General features: G+C 45.9%; 1 protein-coding gene and 1 pseudogene across 4 annotated transcripts in view; one reads left to right on the top strand and one right to left on the bottom strand.

Moving 5' to 3' along the window:
* Plpp4 (phospholipid phosphatase 4) overlaps positions 1-8,611 on the top strand; it is a 131,992-nt gene extending 123,381 nt beyond the window's left edge. For 3 of the 4 annotated variants that reach the window (XM_087560205.1, XM_087560213.1, XM_087560209.1), the window contains one exon: positions 8,054-8,609. In XM_087560205.1, the coding sequence (XP_087416331.1) occupies positions 8,054-8,253 (200 nt within the window). In that variant the 3' untranslated portion in view covers positions 8,254-8,609. 4 annotated transcript variants of the gene reach the window in all.
* Positions 8,612-20,143: 11,532 nt separating this feature from the next.
* On the bottom strand, positions 20,144-21,668 carry Parl-ps1 (presenilin associated, rhomboid-like, pseudogene 1; annotated as a pseudogene).
* Positions 21,669-27,508: the final 5,840 nt, after the last annotated feature.

Genomic DNA, 27,508 nt, shown 5'->3' on the forward strand with positions numbered 1-27,508 from the left:
TATTGTCTTGCTATTCTGGAGGCTGGGCTAGGGGCCATCAAGACAGCTTTTTCAGAAACCTATAGAACTTTCTTGTCTCTGCCAGTCTCTCATACCCAAATTGTTCCTTGGCCTGTGGAAAGCCGAGTTCAGGCTCTGCCTCTGTCCCCCGTGACATTCTTCCCGCACCTCTTCCCATCAACTCCCTCTGACTTTCTCTACCCCAACCGTCCACTCTTTATAAGGATACTGGTCATACTGGGTTAGGATCCACCCCAATGACCTCATTAGTTACTTCGAGGAAGAACTCGCTTCCTGCTGCAAATAGAGCTAGTTGGTAGTGTGGTTACCTATATCACCCATGGGGCCCTGGGTGCTAGCTTCAGTACTGCATAAAAACTGGCACACATCTAACCCCAGTATTCAGGAGGCAGCAGCAGGAAGATGAGAAATTCAAGGCCATCTTTGATTCCACGGCCATGGCAGAGCCTTAAGACCCAACTTCCAAAGAATCCTTCACAGTGCTATAAAGATTAGGAATTTGAGAGAAATTGGGTCACCTCAATGAATATATGCTAAATAACCTAATGATTTTGACTAACTTGCTCCTTCGTTTCCTGTTTTGCCTTTTTTTTTTTTTTTTTTTTTTTTTTTTAACCAGCCTGTGAGCTCAGGCTGCCATAGAACTCCATTTTATAGTCCAGGATCGCCTCAAACTCAAGATCCTCCTGCCTCAGCCTCTTCAGTATTGGGTAGACAAACATGTACATTGGCTTAACATATGCTCCTCTTTTACAAGCCATATTTATCCTTTGCATTGGTAACATCCTCTGCTGTTATCAGGCAAGAGGGAAAGTTGTCTAGAGACTGAAGGAAATGCCCCAGTAGTGCATGAGACACAGGTTCATCTTAGCACACTCAAGGGGAAGAAAAAGGACAAGTGGGAAGCATCTAGGAGCCCAGATGAGACAGGAGAGTTGTTATTGGGTCCAGGAGTTGTGGGCTTCAAAAGAATGAGACCACTCCACGGTGGCCCCCTGCCATTACCCTGCCCACTGCAGGGAGCGGGTTTATGTTAGACTACATAGCCAGGACATCATTTACTTAGCCTGCTTCCTCTTGTATGATAGCATTCCGAGCAGTGGCTTCATACCTTACACTGTCTGTGCAAGAAGCACTTCCTGTATGGATAACGGTGGCTTCTATCACTCACTTAGATTGACTGGACCCCAAGGATCAAAAGCCAATATTTCTGGGATATGGCAGGGTGACACAGATGCTCTGGGTTTCTCTGAACTCATCTGACTCCTTTCAATATAATAAACCACACTTTCTGTAAGCTCTTACCTCTTAAAAGTAGATCTTCAAAATTGTTTTTGCATCTTAGATATTCATTCAGTCACGCCTCCTTCTGCCTGTGGGCTCAGTAAAGCAGTGTGGCCTCCATGCCTCCAGCCTACAGTTTACTGGGTAGGTTGGTCTCATATATATTCTTTTCTAAAAACTCAGTTGCAAAAACAGAAATCTTACTAGTTAGAGAAACACCAGAAATAATAATAATAATAATTAATAATAATAATAATAATAATAATAATAATAAACCAAACATTCAAAAAGGTTAGATGCAATAGTTTCATTTTCCAGAGTTGGATTTTGCCCTACTGTCTTGGGTCATGAAGCCCAAAGCTTACAAGCTCCAAAGTCAAGTGAACTCACTGATGTTGGATATTGTCAAGGTGACAGGAATGGATGTGTTCTTCCTGGGAACCTACCAATAGATGTTAGGAAGTCTTTGACCATACTGTTATTGTATTGAAGCAGGTCAACATAGCTCAGCATATCGGTTGTGGAGGACCTGGTGAGGCAATTTCCTGTCCTTTGACCTCACAAGATGAGGATTAGTTTGAGTGCATTTTAAAGGCACAACAGTTCAGTTCTCAGGTTGCTGGATTCAAAGTCACAGTTTCTGGTCCCATTGGAAGCCATCTGGTGTTGGTTTCCTCCCTCTGCTTTTATAGAGAAAAGTTCAATTGAGCTCTGACTTAGCACTGTAAAGCTCTCCCCTTTGAAGTGCACAGTGCAGTGGGTTCTGTCTGCATATTCAGAAAAGTGCAGCCATCATAAACATACTAGCAGTCACCCTCCTCTGCTCTTGGCAACAAATAGACTTTCTATCTTGGGCTTTGCCTGTTTTAGGTACCATGGAATTATGGCCATTTGTGACTGGTGGTGTTGACAGTTAAGTGTGTTTTGTAGATGTTGTTCAGTGTATCTGTTTGCCAAACATTTACAAATTAGAAACTATTGAGTTTTTAGGCAATAGACCTGAGCTTGCTGCCTATGAGCCTAGATGCATCTACTGGGCAGACAGACTTGGAAATTGGTACCAAGCAGGATGGAAAGCATGAGGCACAGATGATACCCCAGAGGAGAAGTGGGACTGTGGTTAATGCTGAGGGCTCACTGGAGCTGTGAGAAATGTTCTTCGTGCCCTCCAGGTGGGTGATCTTATGTCCTATAAAACTTTTATTAGATGGCCCCCTGTGATGGTTTGTATATGCTTGGCCCAAGGAGTGGCACTATTAGAAGCTGTGGCCCTGTTTGAGTAGGTGTGACCTTTTTGGAGTAGCTGTGTCACTGTGGGTGTGGGTTTCAAGACCCTCATCCTAGCTGCCTGGCAGTCAGGATTCTGCTAGCAGCCTTCAGATGAAGATGTAGAACTCTCAGCTCCTCCTGCACCAGGCCTGCCTGGATGCTGCCATGTTCCTCCTTTGATGATAACGGACTGAACCCCTGATCCTGTAAGCCTGACCCAATTAAATGTTGTCCTTAGAAGAGTTGCCTTGGTCATGGTGTCTGTTCACAGCAGTAAAACCCTAACTAAGGCAACCCCACCATACATTTCTCAGTCTGACAAGTCCCTTTATTCCACTTTTGGCAGCTATATGCATTTCCTTCCTTCTTCCTAGAAAACCGCAGGTACCCATCTTGCTCCTACTTCCCCTAGATAATGTTCGCTCATTCTTAGGTCTCAATCTTTGGGTCATACCCTCAGCATAACTCTGTGTTCCAAGTTAGCCCAGGCCACACTGCTGAACCAGCTCTCAGGCCCCCCAGCATCATTCATGGTGCTTATCACAGCTGCAGCTTACTGCTAAGCCTTCATTCCACAGTCTGTGTCTTGACCCCTAGGGCTGTAAACTCTGGGTGGCAGGCTCTCCTATGCTTCATTAGGCCTGAGGTCAGAAATCTGACTCCAACGCCTAACACCTGATACACATAAATAAACATACATGTTGAAAGATTGACATCAATGCTAATTAAGGAGACAACAGCATGTGGGTGCCAGGGACATGGAGAGCCATTCATCTCCTTTTTGAGTCTTTCAGGAGCATGCTACCATACCTGGGGGAAAGTCAGTCCTAAGAGGCTTTTTCTTCCAGCGAAGACCCGCATGTTCCTTGCCTGGTATCTGTCAACAGGTTGTGAGTGTGAGTTAATTAAAACAGCAGTAGTTACTTGAGCCCTTGATGACAAGCTCCCCAGAAAGGAAGATATTTTTTTGTTCACACCTTGGTAATAAACACATCTCTGAGGGACTGTGGCTTAGAGAAGACTCCACCTTGCCTCTGCTGTTTCCCATACTCTCAGGCCTCTCACTTGCTCCATCCAATAGGAACTAGCTTGGCATCACCAGTTCCTTACATGCTGCTACATCAGTGAGCCCAGGAAGCGTATACCTGGAATTGCTAGATGGCTTCAGTCAATGACCCTTCTCTTGAGATGCTGGGCCATAGAGGAGCCAGACGCTGTCATTTGTAGACTTAGCTCTTTGGTCCGTTTGATAGTCAATGGCTCAAATGCAGGTTAGGTTTTGTGGTTTATTTTAGATGCTCATAAAAATAACACCCGGTGGGAATGTTCCCTGAGCTTGGACAAGATAATAAAGCGATGTAATAGCTCAGCGCCGAGACCTTGAACTAGAAAAGTTTCTAACATTTTATGGACTGTTATTCAGAGATTATATGAGGAAACACTTCATTCAAGCTGCTGCTTCATTCCACAATGCTACCTGTGCCTTGAAGCCCTGTTCAAGAATTCATAGTATACACTGCTTTATAGGTTCTTGGGTGACACATGTTTTCCAAGTTTATTTAAAATGTTAAAAAGGGCTGGAGAGATGGCTCAGTGGGTAAAGGCTCCTGGTGCCAAGTCTGACAGTTAAGTTTGTTCTCTAGGACACACATGATGGAAGGAAAGAAACAAATCCTGCAATTTTCCCTCTTTCACACACACACACACACACACACACACACACACACACACACACACACACTCTTAATCTTTTGTTAAAAAATACTTCATTTAAAAGTAAAATAAAGTGCTATAAAAACATGGCTGTGTTCCTAAGGTTACAAATAACTGTTGGCTCACTGGGTAGGAAGAAAGATGGTGAAGAATCAAGGAACCCCTCAGAAGTACTGGATATGAGAAGAGCAGGGTGGGGATAGCTGCTTTTAGGTCCCTGTGGCATCGACTTTAGCAATTGTAGCAGAAATTATTGTCACGGTCAGTGAGGAGAACACTGGGACTTCATCTCCATCTGAGATAAGGAAGCCAAGGCTCAGGAAGGTGAAGTGACTCATCCTGGCAGGGGCCGCAGTGTTTCAGAGATTCTACCTCAGGGATATCCTTGAATCAGGGTGAGAGTAGTGAATAAGTGTGCAGCCATGTCCAGGTGCACCCACTAGGCCCTGGGCGTGGATGGGGACCGGCTAGTCCCTGACACCCACTGCTTAGTTCCACTAGCATCTCTCAGTCCACCACTTTACATCTTGACAGCTGTTCACCGGGGACAAACAGACCCTTGTATGTGTTGCTGGCCTTTACATCAGACTGCAGGAAGCCCCACTCCGTTCATTTGTAGTGCATCTGAAGCGGTGACCATTCCTCAGCATCTTGCATTGTCCACTTAGAATCACTTGTTTTTAAGTTATTCTTTCACACTCAGGAGGCCAACAAAAACTCTTTAGGGCCATGTGCTTTCCTTACTCAGCTATAACCAACAGGGTGACAGAGGACCACAGGGTCCAGGGGCTCACTCACCTAAGGATACACAGAGCAACAGTCCGATCTAACCTGACTGTGCATTCACCTCCGTCAACAATCTTAATTCTACTCTGAGCAGCAAGAGGCTGGCCAAGTATTGAGGGGTCAGCAACGCACAAGACACACACAGCCCTTGTCCCCATAGAGTTCTGAGACTAGTGTTAGCCATCTACCATGGTAAAGTTTACCATTATTCAGCACTCAAATGGTGAGCCCGGGAGTGGGGAGGGGAAGCTAGGGTGTGTACCTAGGCTTCATTGTACAAGGATAATGAGTTAGGTGTTGAACTATGGAAAGGAATTGAACAGGAGAGGAATGAGAAGGATCCTCTTCTGAGCGCAGGATGGAAACTGCTTCTACGCAGCCAAGAAAGAAGCAGGTACAGGTAGAGATTGTGAGTGGAGGAGACATGGCTGGAGTAGGTGGCAGAGGCACAGTAGCAGCTCTGAGTGACACAGGGCCTTCTCGGTTCTTTGGCAGCAGTGGCAGTCACAGTGAGCAGAAGAGCAGTGCCATCCTTGCAGGTAAAGGAAGTTCACCAGCTGCTGTGTCCGGACTCCATACTCGGATCATCAGAACAGCAGCTAATCACCACATGCCCTCGACGTCCATGCTTTGTCTTAGAAATTTCTAGAATACAAGCACTCTCATGCTTGGTGTTTTTCATATTTCATATTATAGATCAATAAAATTCCATGTACTAATTTATTTGGAAGAACTTAAAAGTATATGTTTCAGAAGACTGTGTTTGCCTACTAGCCAACTATAAATATTGATAGTAGCAGTGGTTGGCTCTATAGAGGATAGTGATTTTTGTGCCCATCCTTAAAATTTTTGATAGGGTCAGGAGACGCACTAGCTCAGCAGATGAAGGCGCTTGCTGCCAAGCCTGATGACCTCAGTTTGATCCTCAGATCCTACATAGTGGAAAGGAGAAAACCTACTTCTGAAAGTTGTTCTCTAACACACAGTAACTGTGGCGTGCACGTATACACATGCGCACATGTACATTTCTGTACTAAATACATTTTAAAAATGGGAAAATAATTTTTATATTCTGATAGATCAAGGTAGAGTCTAGATGCTTAAGAAGACCAGCAATGGCTGGTAGCACACAAACTCACACAGCTACATGAAGAGGTTCATTTTCTGGAAAGATACAAGGCTTTGACAACAACTCAATATGGTCTTTTAGTAAGTAAGAGGTAATTAGCTTGACTTAAGCTGAGGTGACTACAGTGTCTGGCTTCCCGAGAAGTGTGGAAGCAGTTATTCCTTGTCTGACCCAAAGTGGACATAGCCTTTATCTCACAGGCCTGTTGCATTCTGAAGGCCAGGACCTCAGAAAGTCACATGGTTACCAAGTATAGAATGAAACTGTCAGGGTTTACATGGCCCCTAGACCAGTATAGGCTACAGACTTAGGGTAATAGTATCCTAGTCTGTTTTATCTGTCAACTAAATATAGCCGAGTCACCTGAAAGGGTGCCTGCAATTAAAGCATGTCCCAGATCATATTGACCTATATTCATGTACATGTAGGGAATATCTTGATTGTTAATTGAGGTAGAAGACCCTAGCCCACTCTGGGTGACACCATTCCCTAGGCAGATAATCTGGGTTGTATAAAAAGAGATGGCCAAAAATAGGTCTTCAAGCAATGATCCTCTATGTTTCTGCTTCATGTTCCTTCTGTGATGATAAACTGAAACTATAAGCTGAAGTAAACCTTTTTTTCCCTCTCCTAAGTTGCTTTCGGTCATGGTATTTGTTAAGTGTGCTATGAGCAGCAAGATGTTGGCCCGTTCTATTCACAGCAGTGGAATTTAACTGGAATGCTGGGGGAAATGGAGGTGCTTCCAATGGCCTGTAGGTAGTGTGCACAGTTCCACAAGCTAACCAGAATGTAGGTGGAACCCTGAGAGGGTAACAGCTGAGCAGGGCAGTGACTGGGCCTGAATTTCAGATTTCTTTTATTGTGGGAGGTTTCACTGTGTCAGTATGTTTGGGCAGAAACAATCTGTAGAGACAGTTTGGGTGTGCACCGCACACACTGAGGGCTGATGGGTAGGCCGTCTTTATGGTGTCTCTATTGAGTAGATGAGGGCCATGTTTGAGGCCCATCTTTGCCTGAGGGGAGTTGTGTTGCTTCATCTGTTCTGCACCACCATCACCTCATCTTGGAGATACCCACAGCTCTTTGGAGGGATCAGGCTCCTTTTCACAGACCTCTAAAGAGTTTGCCACACCTCAAAGACTGTTAAAGGTTTATTCACCACGGGCCTCTGAGGGTTTATTTCATCCCAGAGAAACCACTTATGGTAAGGCAGTGACCAGAACACCTGTTAGGGTTTCGTGGCTCACTAGAAAGATCAAAAGACTCCGGTAAGATTGGCCTAGGAAAAATAAATGTCAGCCTCGCTGAGGTGTTCAGATGTGAGAGAGATGGCTAGGGTTCTTCTTCCAGAGTTCAGTTACCCTGAAAAAATCTAGAATACCAGTCTGACCTCATGCAATGCTCAGGTATGAGTTAAAGAAGTGTGTGTGTTGGAGGGGTGTAGAGTTAAGTCCTTGATTTTTCAAAAATTATGTGTGGGAGGAGTGTAGGGGGCAAGGCATACATTTGTTCTCTCCATCTGTCTTTATGTAGGTGCTGGGGAATAGAACTCAGGCCATCAGGCCTCTCAAGAGGTGTTTTGCCTGCTGAGCCGTTTCACTAGTCTAGATCCTTGGGTTTTAGCATTTAAATGCCAGAAATGATGGCAATTTGCAGAGACCACCATGATTTGCACCTCCAGCTTGCTCTTTTCCCTTTGGTCTTCCAGGAAAGTGGGTTGGGGGGTGGGTTGGAGAGACTGAAAGCAATCCAGCATCTTGGGCAACTGGAAAAAGAACTTTATGGGAACTCCGGGCTGACCACACGAAGGAATAATAACCATTTTCCCACTTCCTCTCTCCTGACTAGATTCTTTTGTTGGAGGAGTGATTGGCCTCATTTTTGCCTATATTTGCTACAGACAGCATTACCCTCCTCTGGCCAACACAGCATGCCACAAACCGTATGTCAGCCTCCGAGTGCCCACCTCACTGAAGAAGGAGGAGAGGCCTACAGCCGACAGTGCACCCAGCTTGCCCCTGGAGGGGATCACCGAGGGCCCCGTATGACGGGTGTCTAAGGAAGAGTGGACGCTGAGCCCCTGGCTCATTCTTCTACCCTGATGTCATAACACAGTAGAACGGATTTCCTGTCATGTGATCCTCTCATCAGTTACTCCGAAGTCCCCTCAGCTTCCGTTTTGTGGATGGCGTTCTTGCCACTCTCTATGTCTCCTTTCAACACTTTGACTTTGTAAAGTTGGGACACCAGGACCAGTCTCTGAGAGACCCATGCACAAGGAAGGAGGATCCAAGGGCGGAGTGGGCATGCTTGCTCATGCCGTGATTCCTTTACCTGAGGTGTTTGCTGTAGCACCCACCCTCCTGTGTTCATGTTGTGAAACATAATAAAGTCCCACCTAGAAGGCTTGGTGTTGGCCATCAATCAGCAAAAGTTATCAGGTGTCATGATGTGTTTTGAGGTGAGGTCCAAAATAGTCTCTGTCACTGGGTCATTCTAAGCTTGGAAGCAAGTGGCTGCCTGTGTGGGGAGGTTGCCTCAGGTTCTAGGTGCAAAACTGTCACCACCTTGAAGTGGAGGTTGGGGAGCCACTTCTAGATGTAATTCTGTCCTTGCAACGAATGCACAGAGGACCAAGTGAACTGTCTCTCAGGAGAGTAAGTCAGCTCTGTGGTTTCCCTTGTGGGATCGAGTAGGGGAACAGTGGAAATACAAACTGACAGTGAGGTGTCTTACCCTTCTGAGAGTTGCATGTTGCACAGCTCTGTTCTAAGGGGTCTTTGATGGCAACGTAACCTGGTTGCAGGCCCTGGGAGAAGGAGGAAAGGAAAAAGAGCTGCTCTCTCTACGGGGCTCTTCTCGTTGTTGACTACAGCCGGTTAACACTGATGTTTTCCAGGCTGAGCTCCCAGCCAGTGTGGTCTTTTCAAAGCTGAGAGCAATCCCTTCACTCTGCTCCAGATTTCCAGATTGCTGGGCTTGGTTGCTGTGCAAGGTGCTACGTCTTTGATGTCATATTCTGGCAGCTAATGTGACAGACTGCACTTTGAGAGACTCGTGTGTCTAAATCATCAGCTGAGCAGGTTTGGGATCAGCAGTCCAGGGAGAGGCATCACAATACGATTCTGTGACCCGCTGTACATGGCACTCATGTACCACCTGTTCCCAGCCCCCAGCGTGGCCCTCTCCAGCTGTTCTCTCTGGCTGTAGGTTTGATACAGAGCCACACGATTGCTAAATGGTAGGGGTGAGGCAGGTGAAAGCCTAAATGAACTTATCACCCAGGTCAAAGCTTAGATTTCAAAAAGCATCCCAGCAGTCACATTCACAAACAATCCTGAAAATGAACGTAAGGGTCAGTGAGACAGCTCAGCGGGTAAAGGCACTCACTGCCGGGTCAGGTTTGATCCCCAGGACCTATTTGGTTGAAGGAGAAAACCAACTCCTGCAAGTTGTCCTCTGCTTGGCACTCATGCTCCACGGAATTCACACACACACACACACACACACACACACACACACACACACACACACACACACACACTCACTCACATAGCACACGAATGTATTTTAAAAAGAAAATGAAACAAAAAGTGCTAGTTCATAAGACACAATTTTAAATCCAGAGGGGGGAAAATCCACATGAAACTTAAAAAAATTAATATCTGAATTGAAATTAAAATTTTCAGATCCAAAGGCAGGAATACAAATGCAAGAAAAAGTGACACTGTTCAAAAACTGAGTCCTTGAGCTTGATTTGATCCTAGCTTTAACCTGGCTCTGCAATTTCAGCCAGAGAGAAAGAGGGAGAGTAATTATACTTCAGTGGATGGCCACTTAAAATTCTGGACCACGAGGTGTCCGTTTATATAAATACTTAACATTTAAAGATAAATGGCCAGAAGGGCTCTGTAAAGCAACAGCAGAATATTGTTAATGCTGATAATTAAACTGAAAGCCCTAAAATGGGCCATGTAAAAGCTTTGATTAGAATGTAATTAAAATTGCAAAGGACGTAATAGCATGAAGCATGCAGCCAGATCCTTAGGAACGGTAATTAATGGTCTAAGCCAGCTCACAAAAGGCAGGCATTTTTTTAGACCCGTATGTTTAATTCCACACTCGATTAAGGTGAAGGAACTGTAACATCATGATGCACAAATAAGGCGGCTTGGAGAGCGACACTTGTGCCTCTTGTCCCGTTCCGAACATGGAGGGCTTGGGGGAGGGGTGACTAGAGCTCAGTCTGGCTGGGGGCGGGGATCAGGGTGTGAGTCAGGGTTCACCCTGGAAGCTAGGAACCATAAGCTTCGCCCTCTTCTAGGTAACCTGCTCAGAGCACATATAAGAGGTTGCAGTTCCAGATTAGGCATCATGAGAGGCTGGGATAGGAATACAGAAAACAGGGTGACCGGGGATATCAGGAGCCAAGGAGACCAGAGCACCAGTAAGCACATACCTGGGAAGTGGGGCTTAGACATTATAGCTCCAGGTTGACTTTGCCAAACAGGAAGCCTAGCCTGGTGTTGCCAAATCTCCTGAGTTCTCAAAAGTCAGGAGTCTGGCCCAGGTCAACCAGCCTTGGTCTTAGATGTTGGAACAGCGTTGGACTGTCTTAGTACAGGCAGCACCGCAGAGAGGATGTGCATGTTTCCCTAATTCCAGAGTCCCTCCGATCCTCCTATTTCATTTCTGTCCTCCTTGGGGAGGTTTCTCTATCCTTTTCCAGGCCTGTGAACATCCTGGCCAAGGCAGGCAAGGACTGGAAAAAATGCTGCCCCAGAGATGACGTTAAGAGAAGCGAGGTTGGACTCTGATGGCTGCTCTGTCCACCACAGCCTCATATCACACACACTGTGCTCTGCAAAGTTCACCAGACTGATAGAGTCTGCGGTAGTGGACGCCCAGTGCCTTGTCCATATACAGCTGGCTCCCCTCAGTAGACACCCAGCCTCTGGAAAGGATGAAGACTTGGTAGGTCAGAGACACCAGAGTTGACTTGTGGGGAGGATGCAGGGTGCTGCTCTTGAAGGCTTCTGAGCTTAAGGGGAAATAACTACAGCAGCAGCTGCCTCACTCTGACATTGCCTCCCAGAGTTACCTGTCTTAGTTAGATTGGCCCAGAGAGAAAAGTGCTATTATCTCCAGGGAAAGGGGGCACAAAAACACACAAATACACAGCCCTAGAGCTGAGGACACAGATTTGAATCCAGCAGTCTCTCTTCAAAAGCTATACATTTAATTTCTGAATTATGTTGTCACCTAACTTGTTCATTCTACTCTCTTAGTTTTTTTTTTCCTATTGCTGTGACAAAGCACCTTGTCCAAGGCAACTTATTTTAAAACGTGTTTAACTCGAGGATTTAGCGTTTCAGTATCAGTTCATGGCCATCTTGGTGGAGAACATGGGAGAATAGGCAGGCTTTTCACTGAAGCAATAGCTGAGGGCTTATATCCTTATCTACAAGTATGAGGCAGAGAGCAAGCTAACTGGGAACGGCACGGACTTTTGAAAGTTCAAAGCCCACCCCACTCCAGTGGCAACACTCCTTCAACAAGGCCACACCTCCTAAACTTTCCCAAACAGATCTACCAACCAGGAACCAAGCATTCGAATATATGTGCCCACTGGAGACCATTCTCATTCAAACTGCCACAGCTTCCTATCCAAGGTCATTCATTTCCAGGGGATTTCCAAAGCAAAAGCATGTGTTTCATCAGAACCCTTGTGTCTGACATCTGAGAGAAGGGGCAGAAAGGCAAAGTTTGCCTTCCAAAGGCATGGCCCCCACTCTGCTCTGCAGCAGGTTCCTCCTCTTCAGTTCCCCTGTCCTAGCAGATGACGTGCAGCTTTCTTTCTAAACTTTTGAGAATTCCATACATGAGTGCTGTGTTTATATCATTTCCACCTCTCCCTGTCCCTAGTCCTCCCATGTTTTCTCAATTTCCTGACCTTCTCTTCAATAATTACTGTTACACACACACACACACACACACACACACACACACACACACACACACACACACACACACACCTGACAATAGCAAATCTACCTATAAACCCAGGAAGAGACCATCTAGATTTTAAGCAACACCAAAAGGATGGGGAGAGACCAAATTCAGGCCAGCAAGTGTCTGCAAAGATGTGTCAGGAGATTAAGGGTGGCTACAGATCAAAATCGCTTGGAGTGACTGCCTTAAAAAGGTCTGCAAGTGAAACTGCCTGTCCTCTAAAGCAGTGGTTCTCGCCCTTCCTCACGCTGTGACCCCTTTAGTACAGTTCCTCATGCTGTGGTGACCCCAACCATAAAATTACTTTCACGGTTACTTCATAACTGTAATTTTGCTACTGTTATGAATCATAATGTAAATATCTGTGTTTTCGATGGTCTTAGGTGGCCCCTATGAAAGGGTCATTCGACCTCCAAAGGGATCAAGACAGCTCTGACGCATCTAAGTGGTCTGGCGACTGCTTTAACTCACCATCATTTACAACATGCCAGATAGAACATAAAACTCAAGATTTAACATTGCTGCTTTCTTCCCGTTTCCAGCTTCATTTGTTTGTGAGTGTTTGTTTTTCTGGTATCCTGTATATTGCCGTGTGCCTGTGACTTTTGTGCTCATTTATCTCTGTACGTGCCTCTCCCTCTCTTAGTGTCTCTGTGGGCATGTCTCTGTCTTCAAGTTTGGCAGGCTGCTCTGGAACTTCATCAGCCCCCCTAACACTGAACACCCAGCTCTTTTGTGGAACAAAGAGCCTCTGGGAGAAAGACATTTCTTGAAATTCATGGATGCGATCTCATTATCCAGGGACAGAGGAAGGAACCTCTCCACTTTGTCATTTCAATAAGAAAGACCTTTGAAACCCATATAGCTATTTTTTACACTCACGCCTTTTATTCTGTGGGTAGCTCGAAGGTAGGAATAATTATTCTGAACACTCATTAGCAGATCCATGAATGTCAGGAGAATGAATTGGCATTTTGGTTGGGTTTCCCTTGCTGCTGATCAGAGTTCTGTCAGGGGAAGCTTCCTGGGCCCATTCTCTAGGCCTCCCTTGACCCCATGTCCTCAGTTGCTAAGCCCTAGCTAGGCAGGGGTGTGGCCAACAGGTGGGCTGAAGTCATGGAAAAGATGATGCTGAATGCCTGTTTCCTTTCCTGTCCCTGTGGTAAATACCCTGACAATACAACTTTAGAGAGAAAGGGTTTATTTGGCTCACACAATTCCAGATTCCATCACTGTGTGGGGATCTCAAGGCAGCTGAAATGTGAAGCTGCTGGACATATTATATCCACAGTCAAGAGCAGAAAGTGATGAATTAATGCATGGACACCATGCCCAGCTCTCTTTATCAACTCTTTCTTAGTTTAAAATTCTCAGCCTAGATAATGGTGCTACCCAAAGTGGGTGTATCTTCCCTCCTCCTGGTAGAATAGATCTACCACCTGTGGATGAAGCATGCAGTGAAGAAGCCAGAACTCAAATACTGGGGAAAGGAACAGATGGCCTCTTTTGGATTCCGGACCCAGCTGTGCCAGTGGATAGCTATGACCTTGGCTTCTCAGATGTTTGAACTGATGCAATTCTTTGTTTTCCTTGGTTAGATGTAATTAGATCATTCAGCCCACGGGGTTGAGCCAAGCAAGAACTACTTTTAGCTTTGGGTCCTCAAGGCCAAAGTGTGTTCATGCCCGAGCTACTCACTGCTCTCCTCTTCCGGAACCTACCTCCACTCTTCACTCTGCCAGCTCCATACCTTCGAGGTTTTTTTTTTTTGTCTCCTGTGTCCGCCTTCAGCTCCCAGTGCATCCAGCTGGTTTTAGAACCAGTACAGCGGGGACTTCGTGGCATTCAGCTCTCTCTGTCATTAGCACGCTGCGTTTCAGTCTGGGTGATGTGAGCTGAATGCTAAATGCTGCTGCGCACTGGTTTGCAGTCTTGAGCCTGCCTTCCGAGCGAGAGACCCTGGGCACAGCTGGGCTGCAACGGCAATTTGCTCTGATGGCTCAGAGCTGTGATGTTAGCCTGTCATTGATGCTCGTTATGTCATTTTTGGAAAGTATAGGGACATGGAAGTCCAATTTCCCCCAAGTATCGGTTATATAAATAAATAAATAAATAAATAAGCCTACATTTAAACCCACTTTTCCTCTGATGGAACCTGGCGGGGGAGGGGGGGAGTGAAAAAAGATAAGGGAGGAGAAGGCCAGTTAATACACCATCAAAACAGCACAAGCAATGGTGACACACTTTAAATCCCATTTGTAAATTGGTTTTGTCCAGTTTCTCTCAAGGATATGTAGCAACACTCCAAAAACAGCTGGATGCACTAAGAGCTGAAGGCCAACACAGGAGCCAAAAACCCAGAAGATGGAGCTGGCAGAGTGAAGAGTGGGGGTAGGTTCCAGAAGAGGAGAGCAGTGAGTAAGGGGGACCGGAAAACACTTCTGCCTCGAGGACACAAGCAGTCTCCTATGCTGAGTAACTTTTGTCCATTAGACAGAGACTGGAGTCACCTGGGAAGAGACAACCTCAGATAAAGAATTGACCAAATCAGATGGTCCTGTGGGAATGTCTATGGGGAAGTTTCTTAATTGATAGTTGATGTAGGAAGGCCCAGCCCACCATTGGCAGTCCCATCCCTAGCCGGTTGGGCCTGGGATATATACGGAAGGTAGCTGAGTAGACAGGGAACAAGCCAGAAAGCAGCTTCCTTCCATGGTTTACACTTCAAGCTTGTGCCTCAGCTCCAATGATGGATATATAGCAAATACACTAAAACAAGCCCTTTCCTCCCAAAGTTGCTTTGGGTCTTTGTATTGATCACAGAGACAGAAATCAGATTAGAAGACTTTCTGTCTTAGTGACATATCCACCTGTTGGCAGACAGCAAGATGTGTGGATCCTAACATCTGGTAAAGAAAACAGAAGTGACCCTACTTATCAGGCAGATACCTTTGGGCTTTGTGTGCCTTCAGAGGTGACATCGGACATTAGACAATGTGGGGTCCTGGGACGCTGGCCAGAAAGCGCCGTGACAATGGAGTGCTTTCACTCCTATCAGTTATTCTATCAGATACTTTAAATCCACGTGTTTGTCACCCGTGTGCCGTCAAGTAGCTGTCTTGAGTCTCAGCTCCATTTTGTGCACAGAAGAAAGAGCTGTGCTGTGAAATGGAAATCTGAGGGGTGGCTGCAGTCGGTGCTGGCATCTGAGGGCAGAAATGACACCGCAGCACACTCGTCACCTGGCTCTGCAGTAAGGAGGGCCCACAGTTCTGCTAGGAGCAGACTGCCTCCAAGAACTTCCAAAAACACCTAAGGGACTCCTCAAGGCACACACTAGTTAGTGTTCTTGAGTGATGTTTCCAAATTGTATGTTTTGAGTAAAAGGAAGGAAGGGGGGAAGGAAGGAGGGAAGGAAGGAAGGAAGGAAGGAAGGGAGGAAGGAAGGAAATTGGTACAGAAAGGAGAGGGAAACAGGGGAATGAGAAAGTGAAAAAAGAAAGAAGAAAGGGTTGGAGGGAGGGAGAAGGAGGAGAGGGAGGAGACGAAAGAATGGAGGAAAGAAGGAAAAAGCAAGAACAAGGACAGAAAACTAGATGAGCGGAAGTTTGTATCAACACCACACTTGAGCAATGGGAGGCCAGCCTTAGCGCGTGCTTACCAGGACCGCGTCAGAGACTGGCATATCTAATGCCGCCGTGTAGAAATCCCAGCTGACTTGTGTCTTACACAGTGAAAGGAAGAAGGAACCAAGAGGTAGTGAAGAGGGAGTCTGTTCATTTTTAAGCTTTCTTCTTAGAGAAACAGGCTTCCCAGTGAGGTGGGGAGTTCCCGTCTGGAGCCATGCTGGCAGAGACCAAACACACAGGTGGCATGTTTGAGAGAGGAAGCCAGACATCTGGGGAAATGTTAAGATTGCTAGAGAACTGGCTTCTGTGCTCCACACAGGTTCCAGGAGAAAGAACAGCAGCCCCAGTGGCGTGCCCGACTTCGCTTAAGCCCCTTAGAAACAAATGCTTCTTGGACTTCAGCAGAGACCAGAGGAGTCCAGCAGAGTCCAGAGTGGCAGCTACAACAGAACATGTATCTGGAGAAAGCTTTGTACCCATGAGGAGGTCACTGCTTCCCTTCAGAAACCCCACAGGGAAGAAGAGTGGGCAGAATTAAATCACTGACTTCCCCCTCATCATCTAGCAAACAACCCCAGCTTCCTTCTAATTAGTGCCTGCATGCAGCCCTGTGTGGCTGGCCCTGGATAATGTCCTGGGATGGTAGAACAGTTACAGGGTCTCACAGTACAGGGCCATTGTGGATCAGAGCCCTACCACCCACATAGGGACATGGATAAGAGATTTGAAGGGGACAACTAAACTCTGGATACACAGCATAATAGCACCTGTACCTATTGTATGGTCCTGCAACTTGGTGCCAGCAGAGTCAGAGAGTGACCCTGACTCCTTGTCACTTTGGTATACAGTGCTACACATAATGAGCAATGTTGGGGGATGGAGTGTGTGTGTGTGTATGCATGTGTGTTTATGGGTTATGTTTTTGTATGCTTTTATGTATATTTGCATGTGTATGTGAGGGTTTTGTATTTGTGGAAAGAGTTGTATATGTGTGTGCTTTAGTGGGGCTTTATGTGTACATGTTTGGGTGTGTGTTTGTGTGTGTGTGTGTGTGTGTGTGTGTGTGAGAGAGAGAGAGAGAGAGAGAGAGAGAGAGAGAGAGAGAGAGAAAGAGAGAGACTGACTTACTTTGGAAGCAAGGATCTACGTATTTAAAATAAAAACTGACATTTGAATTGGACTTTTAAAAATAAAACAACACGGCCTATGTCCCCAGTCTACTACTTAGAAGCTCCAATGGAGACTTACATCATCCACCCTCCTGGTTACAGAGCGGTCCATTCTCCAGCCAGGTGACCACTGCCTTCTGCAGGCTCGCTAGGCTGGGCTGTTTGCTATGAGTAAAAATCATAGCTATTGAATGAATGTTGGGACACTTTTTAACGTGCTCACGAAAGAAAAGGAAACAATTTTTCACAATCCCCCATGGATCACAGAGAAAAGCAGAGCACCATTTAAATGAAGCCCCCTGTGTCCCCATGTGTCTTGTGGGAGTTAGTCAGTGTTTACTTCGTAGCTTTCTTTGCTTTGTGATCACAGCAGGTAAATGGCGGAGTGTAGCTTGGGGACATACGAACAAAACCTACCGGGGCTAAGAAGAAAATGGACAAATGACCTATGTGGAAGGAATCCATCTATGTATTGTTCCCACATGTGTCATGGTGAGCTACACCTCATCTAATCCAGGCAAGCCCAGGTTCTTGGCTCTTTCAAGAAAGTAGCTGTCAGCAGGCATCCGAGGAGCTTTGGTAAATGTTTAGCTAATTAGATGTCAAGAACATCATCTGGGAATAAACAGAGTAACTTCATATCGAGACAGGCTGACAGAGCTAAAATCAATTGCTCATTAAAAGGGGGATTGGATAAGGGACAAAAATAAATCCAGGATTCAGGATCTCGGTCTTTGTTTCCACCCTCCATTCCCCTCTGATTATAGGGCACTGCGCTTTACATCCGGCTTAACATTCATTTCAGATTGTATCCTACTAGACCCTGTAAAATGTTACTTTACTGAGCATCTGGATTTTGACGCCTTTCTTTAAACAGAATTGGATTTAGGCTTGTAGTTTAGTTATTGGATGATCAAATTCATTCTCTTAGACTCTTTCTTAGACTCTGATTTGGGGTCCTGAAGTAGCCTAGGGGTTAGTCTCAGTGCAATATTATGGCCTCATAAAGTCTTTGCTACACGCTATAGGTATTTAACACGGTCTCCCCTCTGGCTGGTTAGAAGTGAACACCCACCAGACACGTGTGAGTCCTGAGGCTTGTATACCTCATGGCCTTTAGACAGCAGTTCTTGCCAGGTCCTGGATTCCATCCTACAAATACGCAGCCTAGGGTCTGAGTCTCTAAGGAACATTAAGGCGGAGTTCCTGAGCTCTTCCTTCGCATAGCTCTCCCTTTCCAGCAGGCTACTCTGCAAAGCCTGTCCCAGTTTCTGTCAACCTTAGTCTGTCTCCTCAACTTGTTCTGGTCCCTGCGAATGCCTCTCTTTGCACTGAGGTCTGACGGGTGCTCCTAGGAATAGCTCTAGGTTAACACTAGCTTTGCTTGCCAAGGTCCTAACATTCCTAAGTAGTTAGAGGGCTGGTGAGCTACACTTTCTGATGGGGTAAGCAGGGAAAAGGACAGAGCCATGAAAGCACATGAGTATTCTACCTGTTTTCTTCCTGATCTACAGCAGATGTGAGCTCGAAGCTTCCTGCCGTCACAGACCTGGTTCCCTGCCACCATGCCTTTCCCACCCAGCTAGACTTTTGTATCCCCTGAACTGTGAGCTGAAACAAACTTACCTTCCTTTAAAAGACTTGAGTCAGACACCATCTCTGAGTAGTTAACAGTGGTTACTTCCTGTGGTTGAACTTGGTATTTCTTCTCTCAGGAATGATGGTCATACATCACCTGCAAACTTCAGTTTGCAGTGGGCAAATGTATCGGATACTGATTTCTTGGTTGTGGGCAGACATGGAAGTTCGTAGTGCCTCTGTTTCTGCATGTGTGGATTGCACTGTTGCTGCCGGCAGCATGTTACCTGAAACACATAGTTAAATGGAAAACAGAACGTGGACATTGGAGTGGACTAGAGATTGCCACTGAGTGGAGAACTAAGAAATAGGTCCACCATGGAAAACAACAGTAAAGATTCAAAGACTGGGGATGCCCTCATTTTCTCCATCTGGAACCCTACCCAATATCAATCAGCACAGATCCATCGGGTCCTTGGTACTGATGGGTTACATAAATGCTAAAAAGGAAGATTTTATTTGGTCTCACTCTTAGCATTTTTTTTCTAGGCTCCGCCTAGCAGTTACCTAGCAACAGCCAGGTAGGAGCCTGGCTTGCTCTAAAAGGACTGTTTGGCCTCTCTCTAGTCCTCTCTGACCCCCCTCTCTCTCTATCTGGCCTTTCTTTGCCCCCCTCCCTCTCTCTCTTTTTCTCTTTTTCTCTCCCTCCCTCACCCTCTCTCTTCACATGTTCCTGGCTGCCAGCTTCTTCTCTTCTTTCTCTCTTCTCTTTGTGTCCCCTCTCTTTCTCTGCCTCTATTACCTTCTCAACCCTCCTTCTCATGCCCCGCCCCAAAAGAGTGCATTTTATACTAGACTGATCCTGTGGCTGGTACCTCAGGGTGGGGGTGCCTCAGCATGGGCCCTCTAAGACACGCCCTCCTGCCGCATTTTACTGCGGTTTACAAAGTAATCACAGTTCAAAGTGATTTATTCCAACAAAGCTGAGAAGGGAAGGGATCACATTGCATTTACAAATTGATCTGTGTGAGTGTGTGTATGTGTGTGTGTGTGTGTGTGTGTGTGTGTGTGTGTGTGCATGTGTATATGTGCCTGTGTGTGTGTATATGTGTGTGTGTGTCCATGTGTATTCAGAAGTGCATCTGTGAGAGTGTACATATGTGTGGAGGTCCAAGAGCAACCTTGAACATTGTTCCTCAGGACACTGGCCATCTTGGTTGCTTCAACAGGTCCTTTTGCTTTAAACTGGAATGTGTCAATTCAGCTCGCTCCTCAAGCCTCAATGTCAAGCACTCACTGGCTGAGCTATCTCCCCAGCCCTTGCTGTTAACCTATATTTAACAAACCAGCTGACCTCACACATATTCCCCTGGGCTCTTAGCCTGAGCACTTGAAAGATGCCCCCCCCCTCCATACAGCAAGAAAGACCAGTTGGAGTGTTTGGAAGGGGCTGGGGAGTGTGAGTCAAATTATCTCACAGTAGGTAACTGTCTATGGTGCTGGCTACCCTCAATCCCAACTTTTTTTTTTTTAATAATAAACTAGAGATATAAACATTTATTTCACAACTTTGCCATAATTTGCAAAGGAGACATGTACCGAAGACATTTAAATCACAGGAGCAGCCTATGCTGAGGCTCTTCCAAGCAACGAGGATCAGATGCACCGCCACACTGGCCAGCTTTGCTTCACTTGGAGACCCCTCCTTTCTTGGGGCCATTAGTCCTTATTTCGTGCCAGATTTTCATTAGAGGCCCCCTGTTCTTCCTAACGAGTTCATATCCATATGCGATATACCATACTCCAAAGAGAGCTCCCCCATGATGTGCTGCATGGTCAAAAAAATTCCATCCCAGGATCATCCCAGCTGTATCCATTGCAATGATGGCTTTTAAGGCATTGCCCGCTGAGAAGGTGAAAACCAGGAGGAAGATGATAGCGAGCCTCCCCTCCGAGATCTCGGTGCAGACCGCTGCAAGCACAGCCATGATTGCTTCCGATGCACCAAGTGAAGGACCGACCGTATCTTTCTGTGGCAACTTTACACGCATAACTGACAAAATTGGAAATAACAGCTGCAGACGGGTACACTGCCACAGAGTGTTCACCATGCCAGATGAGAGGGTCCACAAAACATACACAGTTGCTGCCATGTGGAATAAGGAGAAATGGCTGAAGGTCTCGAGAGCAACATCGGAGAACAAAGAACCTTTGATGCGGGGTTGGATGTAAATCTCTGAGAATGGTTTGATGCAGGGACCGCACTCTCCATAAACAGAATTCGAGGGCATTTGCAGCTATGATGCCTGTCATAGTCCACTGGCCACCACTTGGGCTATTCCACCACTTGTTAATCTCCGTTCTGAGGTTTCCTTCTTTTTGTGGCCGCATGCTATCCAACCCATCAGCCTTTATGCCATCAAAATAACTCTGAAGCTTGGATTTCAGTGATTCATACTGCCAAATAGCAGCTGGCCCGAATGCACAGCCTGTGAACCCAACAGTGCAGAAAAGGGGCTTCATGAGTGTTCTTATACGGTAGGGGGAAAAAGGCTGTTTCCTCCAGGGGCAGGATCAAGGCACTTCTATTGTATGCCTCTACATTTGACCCTGCGTCTGACCTTTGAGGTTCGACCTTCCTTGATGCTTTTCTAAGTCCACATTTTTGCTGAAGAAGTAAGTTAAACCTGCATCTGAGCAGCCGCAGGGCCTAGGTCGCAGAGAGCTGCTGGTAGCCGCTACCCAAAGGAGGCGCCCTCACCTGACCGCAGCGCCAACCCCCAACCCCGCTGTACCCAAACTTGCAACGCCTTCTTCCCAACCTCTGCCCCACCACAGCTGGACCAACCCTTTCCTTAAGTATATTGTTTCCTCAACTTCCTGGCCAGAAAAGCCCTACTTTTCGTCTCTGTCCAGTCCTGTATGTCAGGCTTCTTGTTTGGTGCAGTCTCTGAACAGCATATATGCTCTTGGAGCTGCCTCTTAATCAGATTTCTGGGTCACTGGAGTGCCAATGTGCATCTTGCCCAAGCTTGGGGAGGAACCTGAAAGCTCCTGGGTAGAGAATAAAATCTTTGTTCAGAGAACGAAAACAAGCCTGAGGGGAAGCCACGGAGTAACTAGAGCAACACTTACTGGCTAGCTGCGAGCAAATGAATCAAACACGGGCTACTAGTTGCTGCGGGAACTACTAGTTCCAATGCTGGAATTTGGTCTTTTGAAAGAAGATACAATTGTAGTTCCTTAGACAGATGGCTCTGCCTTTAAGAGCATTTGCAGCTCTTGCTGAGTACCTGGGTTCTGTGTTCTACTACCCACGTGGTGGCTCACAGCCGTCAGTAACTCAACTTCCAGGGATATGGGAAGAAGGGTCTTCCGATCGGCACAACAATACAGGCAGGCAAAACACCCATGCACATAAATAAAAAGAACTCAAAAAATGCTGGTTCCCGGTCTAGACTGGGTCTGCTATCCTCAAATCTCACAATAATTCCATATAGCATCAGCATACGAGGTCAGGGAAGCTTTCATTGGACCTAATGAAGCTGTCCTGATGGGCAGTGTTAGATTCCAACTCCCAACCCCTCCCCCCACCACGGGCCTAATGAAGCTGTCTGGATGGGCAGTGTTAGATTCCAATTTTGCAAACTGCCTCAAATGGCAGTGCCACTGACAGTGTCCAAAAGTGACTGTCTGGGCTCAGCTCAGTTCAGGCTGGACTCTGACAGGATCAACAGAAAGATTGAGAGACACTCAGCCTTCCTTAGAAACATGTGAAATGGGTTTCTAACTACCAGGAAACTTTCTTATCTCCCCCCAGCCTCAGGCAAATGGGCTCTCTATTATATTAGCATATAGCTGTAACACATATTCAAGTCCTCCACTGATAGTCTAAAATTCCCGGCTATCTGGCTGCCACACCTTCCTCCCTGAAGCTAAACTTCTCCCCTTTTTATAACTGGCCGGCCTTTCCTCACCTTCTTGCTAGTCGTCTCGCTGCCTCCCAGGAGGTAACCATGGCAGCTCTGAACTCCCACAAAGGCCTCTGGCTATTCTCTCTCCACCTGAGAGTTAACCACCAGCATTTTCATATTCCCAATGAATTTCTCCTTTCCACTGGTGGGGCGATCTAGTTCTGTGGTCTCGCTTACAGGCAGCAGCTCTGTCGTTATGGTGGTGTAGATGCATCCGTCTTCTCTGAGCTGGAGACCACAAAAGGATTTGGCTTAACGTTTTGCATTCCATCGGAAAGAAGGCCGCCTGCAATGGAATTTGCAGCAATTAATTTGGGTTTAGCAACTCTGACTCTCAGAATCCTGATTTAATAAGTCCCACGGGACCCCCCAGGTGTGTGTTGACACACTTGGCTTTTCAGCTGAAGACGAATTGAATATAGATAGCTAGAAAGTGTCTGAACCTGCAGTTGTGAAGGAAAAGTAGATTAATTGTAACTGCTTATGAAGAGCATGTGCGGGGTCTGATCTGCCTCCCTAGTCAGCCTCGTCTCTCCGGGAAGCTGGTTGGGATTCATGGTTGCCCTCCCCGCTCTTCCCATGGATCACATGGGCAATCGCAAACCAGCAGCAAGCAGTCCACTAAAGACACTGTTCCCTGTTCCACCTGATTGTGAGGCAGGAGGGAGCACAGGAGGGAAAAGGAGGCCCCGCCTCAAAGCCTGCCTGTAGCACCTCACCTGCCAGCTGGGAATCAACGTTTCTTTTACGTAAAAATATTTTCAAATGAGAACATTAAAATAACAACTAACCGTGCCTGATGCCTTGGTAACCTAGTCCTTTCCCAGACACCTTCTAAAAGCCTCCCAAACAAGATTATAGCTTAGTTTATAGTGGAGGCATCCCAACTCCTTTTCTCCCCCCCCCCCCGGCCCCCCCCCCCCCCGGAGCTGGGGACCGAACCCAGGGCCTTGCGCTTGCTAGGCAAGCGCTCTACCACTGAGCTAAATCCCCAACCCAGCATCCCAACTCCTAACAGCTCTCATGATAGCTGGGGTTTATTTTATCAGCTATAATCCTAGCTGGATTTCACCATTCTGCGATTTCACTCAAATTCCTTAGCTGATCTTTAAAAAATAATAACTTTAGAACCCACCAAGATCAGAAGTGAAACTCTGCTCTGGGAAGCCCACACCCATATCTCTAGGTGTGTCTTCTTTCCCTAAACACTTCTCTTTTGTTAATGCTTTTACTTAATTCTGTGCAAAAAAAAAAAAAAAGAAAGAAAAAAAAAGTCCCTTTTTTAGTAAACCTTAGCTCTGCCCCATACAGTCAGGTTCTGCAATTATTTTCTGTGGTGAATGCAAGGATCCAGCTTTGCTTGAATGGTGGGCTCTGACAAGAGCACCCCAGGCTATTGCAAGAGGCAGTGTGGAGCTGTGCCTCTGCCCCACACTCACTGCCCTTGACACTTGGATTCTTCTTTCCCAAAAAGGGGAGAATCCTGTGAACACCAGACTATGCCGCAGGTGCCTCTATGGACGTGTCTACATCCTCCTTCCTTCCCTTTATGGCTGAGGACTGGGATATCTATCTCCTGGGCAGACGTTCCGTTCCCTTTCAAACTGTGTCCCCTAATGCCAGGCACTTCATTTCTTAAAGGACAGCTCTCTTCTAATAATGCCCTGCAGGGTGCTGCTTGCCCGCTGCAAGGGGTTGGCAGAGAGAGCTGCTGCTGTTTGCCTTGGCAGCCTGTCACATTTACATCTGTCTTGTCTTTGGAAGCTATAATCTTGCTGTAGGCTGTTCAGTGGGAGGAGGATTTATTAAATCAACTTTATTGAAGTATAATTTACACCGATAAAATGCAGATTTTTTAAGTGCACAATTGATAAGTTTTGACAAATGTATACATCTGTCTGCCACTTCAGTCTAAAGCGTTTTAATACTCCCCCCCCCCCACATGCCATTTATACCCCTCAGAGCTCATCTCTATCCTACAGGCAACCAACAGTCTAATTTCTGTCAACACTGATAAGTTTTCGCTGGCTTGAAAATTGCATATCGATACAGTTAATGGCATGCATTCTTAATGTCAGCCTTTTACTTAGTCCACGAGGGAAGTCTACAGGATCTTAAGTGTTTTCAGTTCTCTGACTGGTGGATTGTATTTCATTGCGTGACTATAGTACAGCTTTGCAAACACTGGAGAACATAAAGTTTTGGCTATTATAAACAAAGCTGCTATAAACATTTATGTCTAAGGTGTTTTTGTTGACATAGAATTTTAATCCTTATAAATGTATGGAGTGTGTCTCGTACATTCATGTGTTCGTAAGTGTATACATGCATGCCGTCGCATGCAGAAGCTAGAGAAGCTTTTATCTACTGACCCATCTCCCACCCCCTGGCTGAGAAGCGTAGTGCTGGAAGGCCTCTTAGAGGTTAGAAGGGATGTCAGAAATTATCTCAAAAGCTCCTGCCATCCCCTCCTTCCCATCCTCTGTGGTTGTGGTGGCTCACACATCACACTGCCTGGGCTAGCCCTGGCATCTGCTTAGGCTCTTGTTTGTAACTGGCTCCTAGTCCTCACTTCGTGACATGGCAGCTCTGATGACTAGTTTTATGTCAATTTGACACAAAGTAGAGTCATTGGACTGAGAGAGGCTTGGAATGACATGGGCTTTTGCAACCTTATAGCCTGGCTCCAGGAGCACCCGTCCTCCAATATGGCCACACCTCCGAATCTTTCTCAAATAGTCCTCTTAACAAGAGACCAGCATTCAATATATGAGCTTATGGAGGTCATTATTATGCAAACAACTACAGAGCCATTTTTCTCAACCGAAGTTCCCCCCCTCCCAGTCCAATGACTCTACTTTGTGTCAAATTGACATAAAACTAGTCATCAGAGCTGCCATGTTACGGAGTGAGGACTAGGAGCCAGTTACAAGATATGAACTCCCAGCTACAATTCCAGTGCCTTGCATGCCTATCTGCTACCATATTTCCCACTGTGATGGTCATGGACTCATCCTCTGAAAACATAAGCCTCCCAATATGCTTTCTTCTAAAAGTTGCCTTGGTCACAGTGTCTCACCAAGTCCTTTGAGGCATTTGCTTCATTCAATTGATGTGGAAAGCATGACCATGGAAGGGACAGTAAGCATAACATGGTTCCCACCCCTGGAGCAAAGTCAGCAGGCTCTGGGCCTCCATGAGAGTTGAGGGTTGTTGTGGACATAGAGCCTGTTTGTATAATAATGTACATAATTTACTTTATGTTCCTCCTTTGGAAGCTGTTCTCCCTCCCAAAGTTATCAAGGAATGTTCTCCCCATCAACGTTAATGACTCTATTAAAAGCAGCATGAGTCTGAGGGTATGTCTCAGCAAAATATTGAACTCTGTGACCTTCAGGGCAGCCCTTAAGGCTGTGGGAAAGAACTTGGCAAACATGTGTTCAAAATTATATAACTTCTCAACTACAAAAAAAAATATAAGAATGTAATATGAATTATATGAGGGGCTTCAAGGTCTTAAAAGAACAAGGACAGGTGCACTATGAGCCAGCTTGTCAGAAAAATATTAAGGAGATAAAGAGATTAAGGGAATGGTGATCACAGGGCAAGATCCCACCCAGCTAAGTTTATTGTTTGTGCTTACAAAGGCAGGCAGATTCCTGAGTTCTTTGTCTTCCTGGGACAGAGCTACTTTAGGCCCAGAGTGGCAAGAATGGTGATCTCAGAGCCAGATCCCATCTAGCTGGCTTATTGTCTGTGCTTATAAAGGCAGACAGATCTCTGAATTCATTTGCCATGTTAAAAAAAAAGTGAACTTGTTGTTTCCTTCTAAGAATAAAGGGGCTAATATGCTGATTCATGGGATAACCAAAAGGGTACCTGAATAAACAAATTGAATTGATATGTAAATAAAAGACTGGGCTTTTGGTCTGCAAGAGTTGAACTATCTGGAGATCTCTGGAGAGCTATCTTGAATGGAACACAAGACTGCCAGCTTGTACACCATCAATTGACTTCAAGTCATTTTTTTGCCAATCCCAAAACCCCTTCTCCAGGACCCCCAAATAAGCTGAGACTGATCCTTGTGACTCTGCCTAATCCTGCATGTACCTTCACCCTTCTCCTCCTCCTATGACCCCTTCAATAATAGTGGACCGACTATATGTGCCCAAGTTAGTCTTATCTCTAGCACCTTATCTATCCTTTCATGATCCAGTTCACACCTCAAGTACTAGCTCAATCCTGAGGATACCATTAGGACACCTTTATCTTATTTTGTGTGTTTCTTTTTTAAATTGTTTTTTTTTCTTTTCTTTTTTTTTCTGGAGCTGGGGACCGAACCCAGGGCCTTATGCTTGCTAGGCAAGCGCTCTACCACTGAGCTAAATCCCCAACCATTTTGTGTGTTTCTAAACATCTGTTGAATTTGTCTCATAGGTGAGCTTATGCTAAGCCATTATTCAGATATTTCTCTGTGACCCATTGCTATTGTGGTGTTGGAGCTGGGTAGAAGCTCATTCTGTTGTCTAGAAACAGCCTGGTTAGGAAGCTCACCCATCTCTGGTCCTGCCTTCCTCAGTGTATGCTCATCCGAGTGACCAAAGGAGGGATAGGTCCTCTGCCCTAAGGAAAGCCCTCTCTTCTCTCTTTCAAAATGCAAGTTTCCTCACTTCTCCATGCAGAGAGCAAGCGATCTACTATCGAGCTACATCCTCAAGCCTTTAGTTTATTGTGAATTAAAGTCTTTTGTGGTGTAGACCATGCTGGTCCCTAACTCATTATACTCCTGCCTCAGTCTATTGATTACAGGAGAATACCATTATAATCAGTGGAGATTCTTTTCAACTTTGGAATTATATAAGGATAAAGATATCACTGAAAATGAAATCTACATTACAGAATGCCAGGTACACACACACACACACACACACACACACACAC

The sequence above is a fragment of the Rattus norvegicus genome, chromosome 1 (genome assembly GCF_021556685.1).
Source record: "Rattus norvegicus strain SHRSP/BbbUtx chromosome 1, alternate assembly SHRSP_T2T, whole genome shotgun sequence".
Taxonomy (NCBI): domain Eukaryota; kingdom Metazoa; phylum Chordata; class Mammalia; order Rodentia; family Muridae; genus Rattus; species Rattus norvegicus.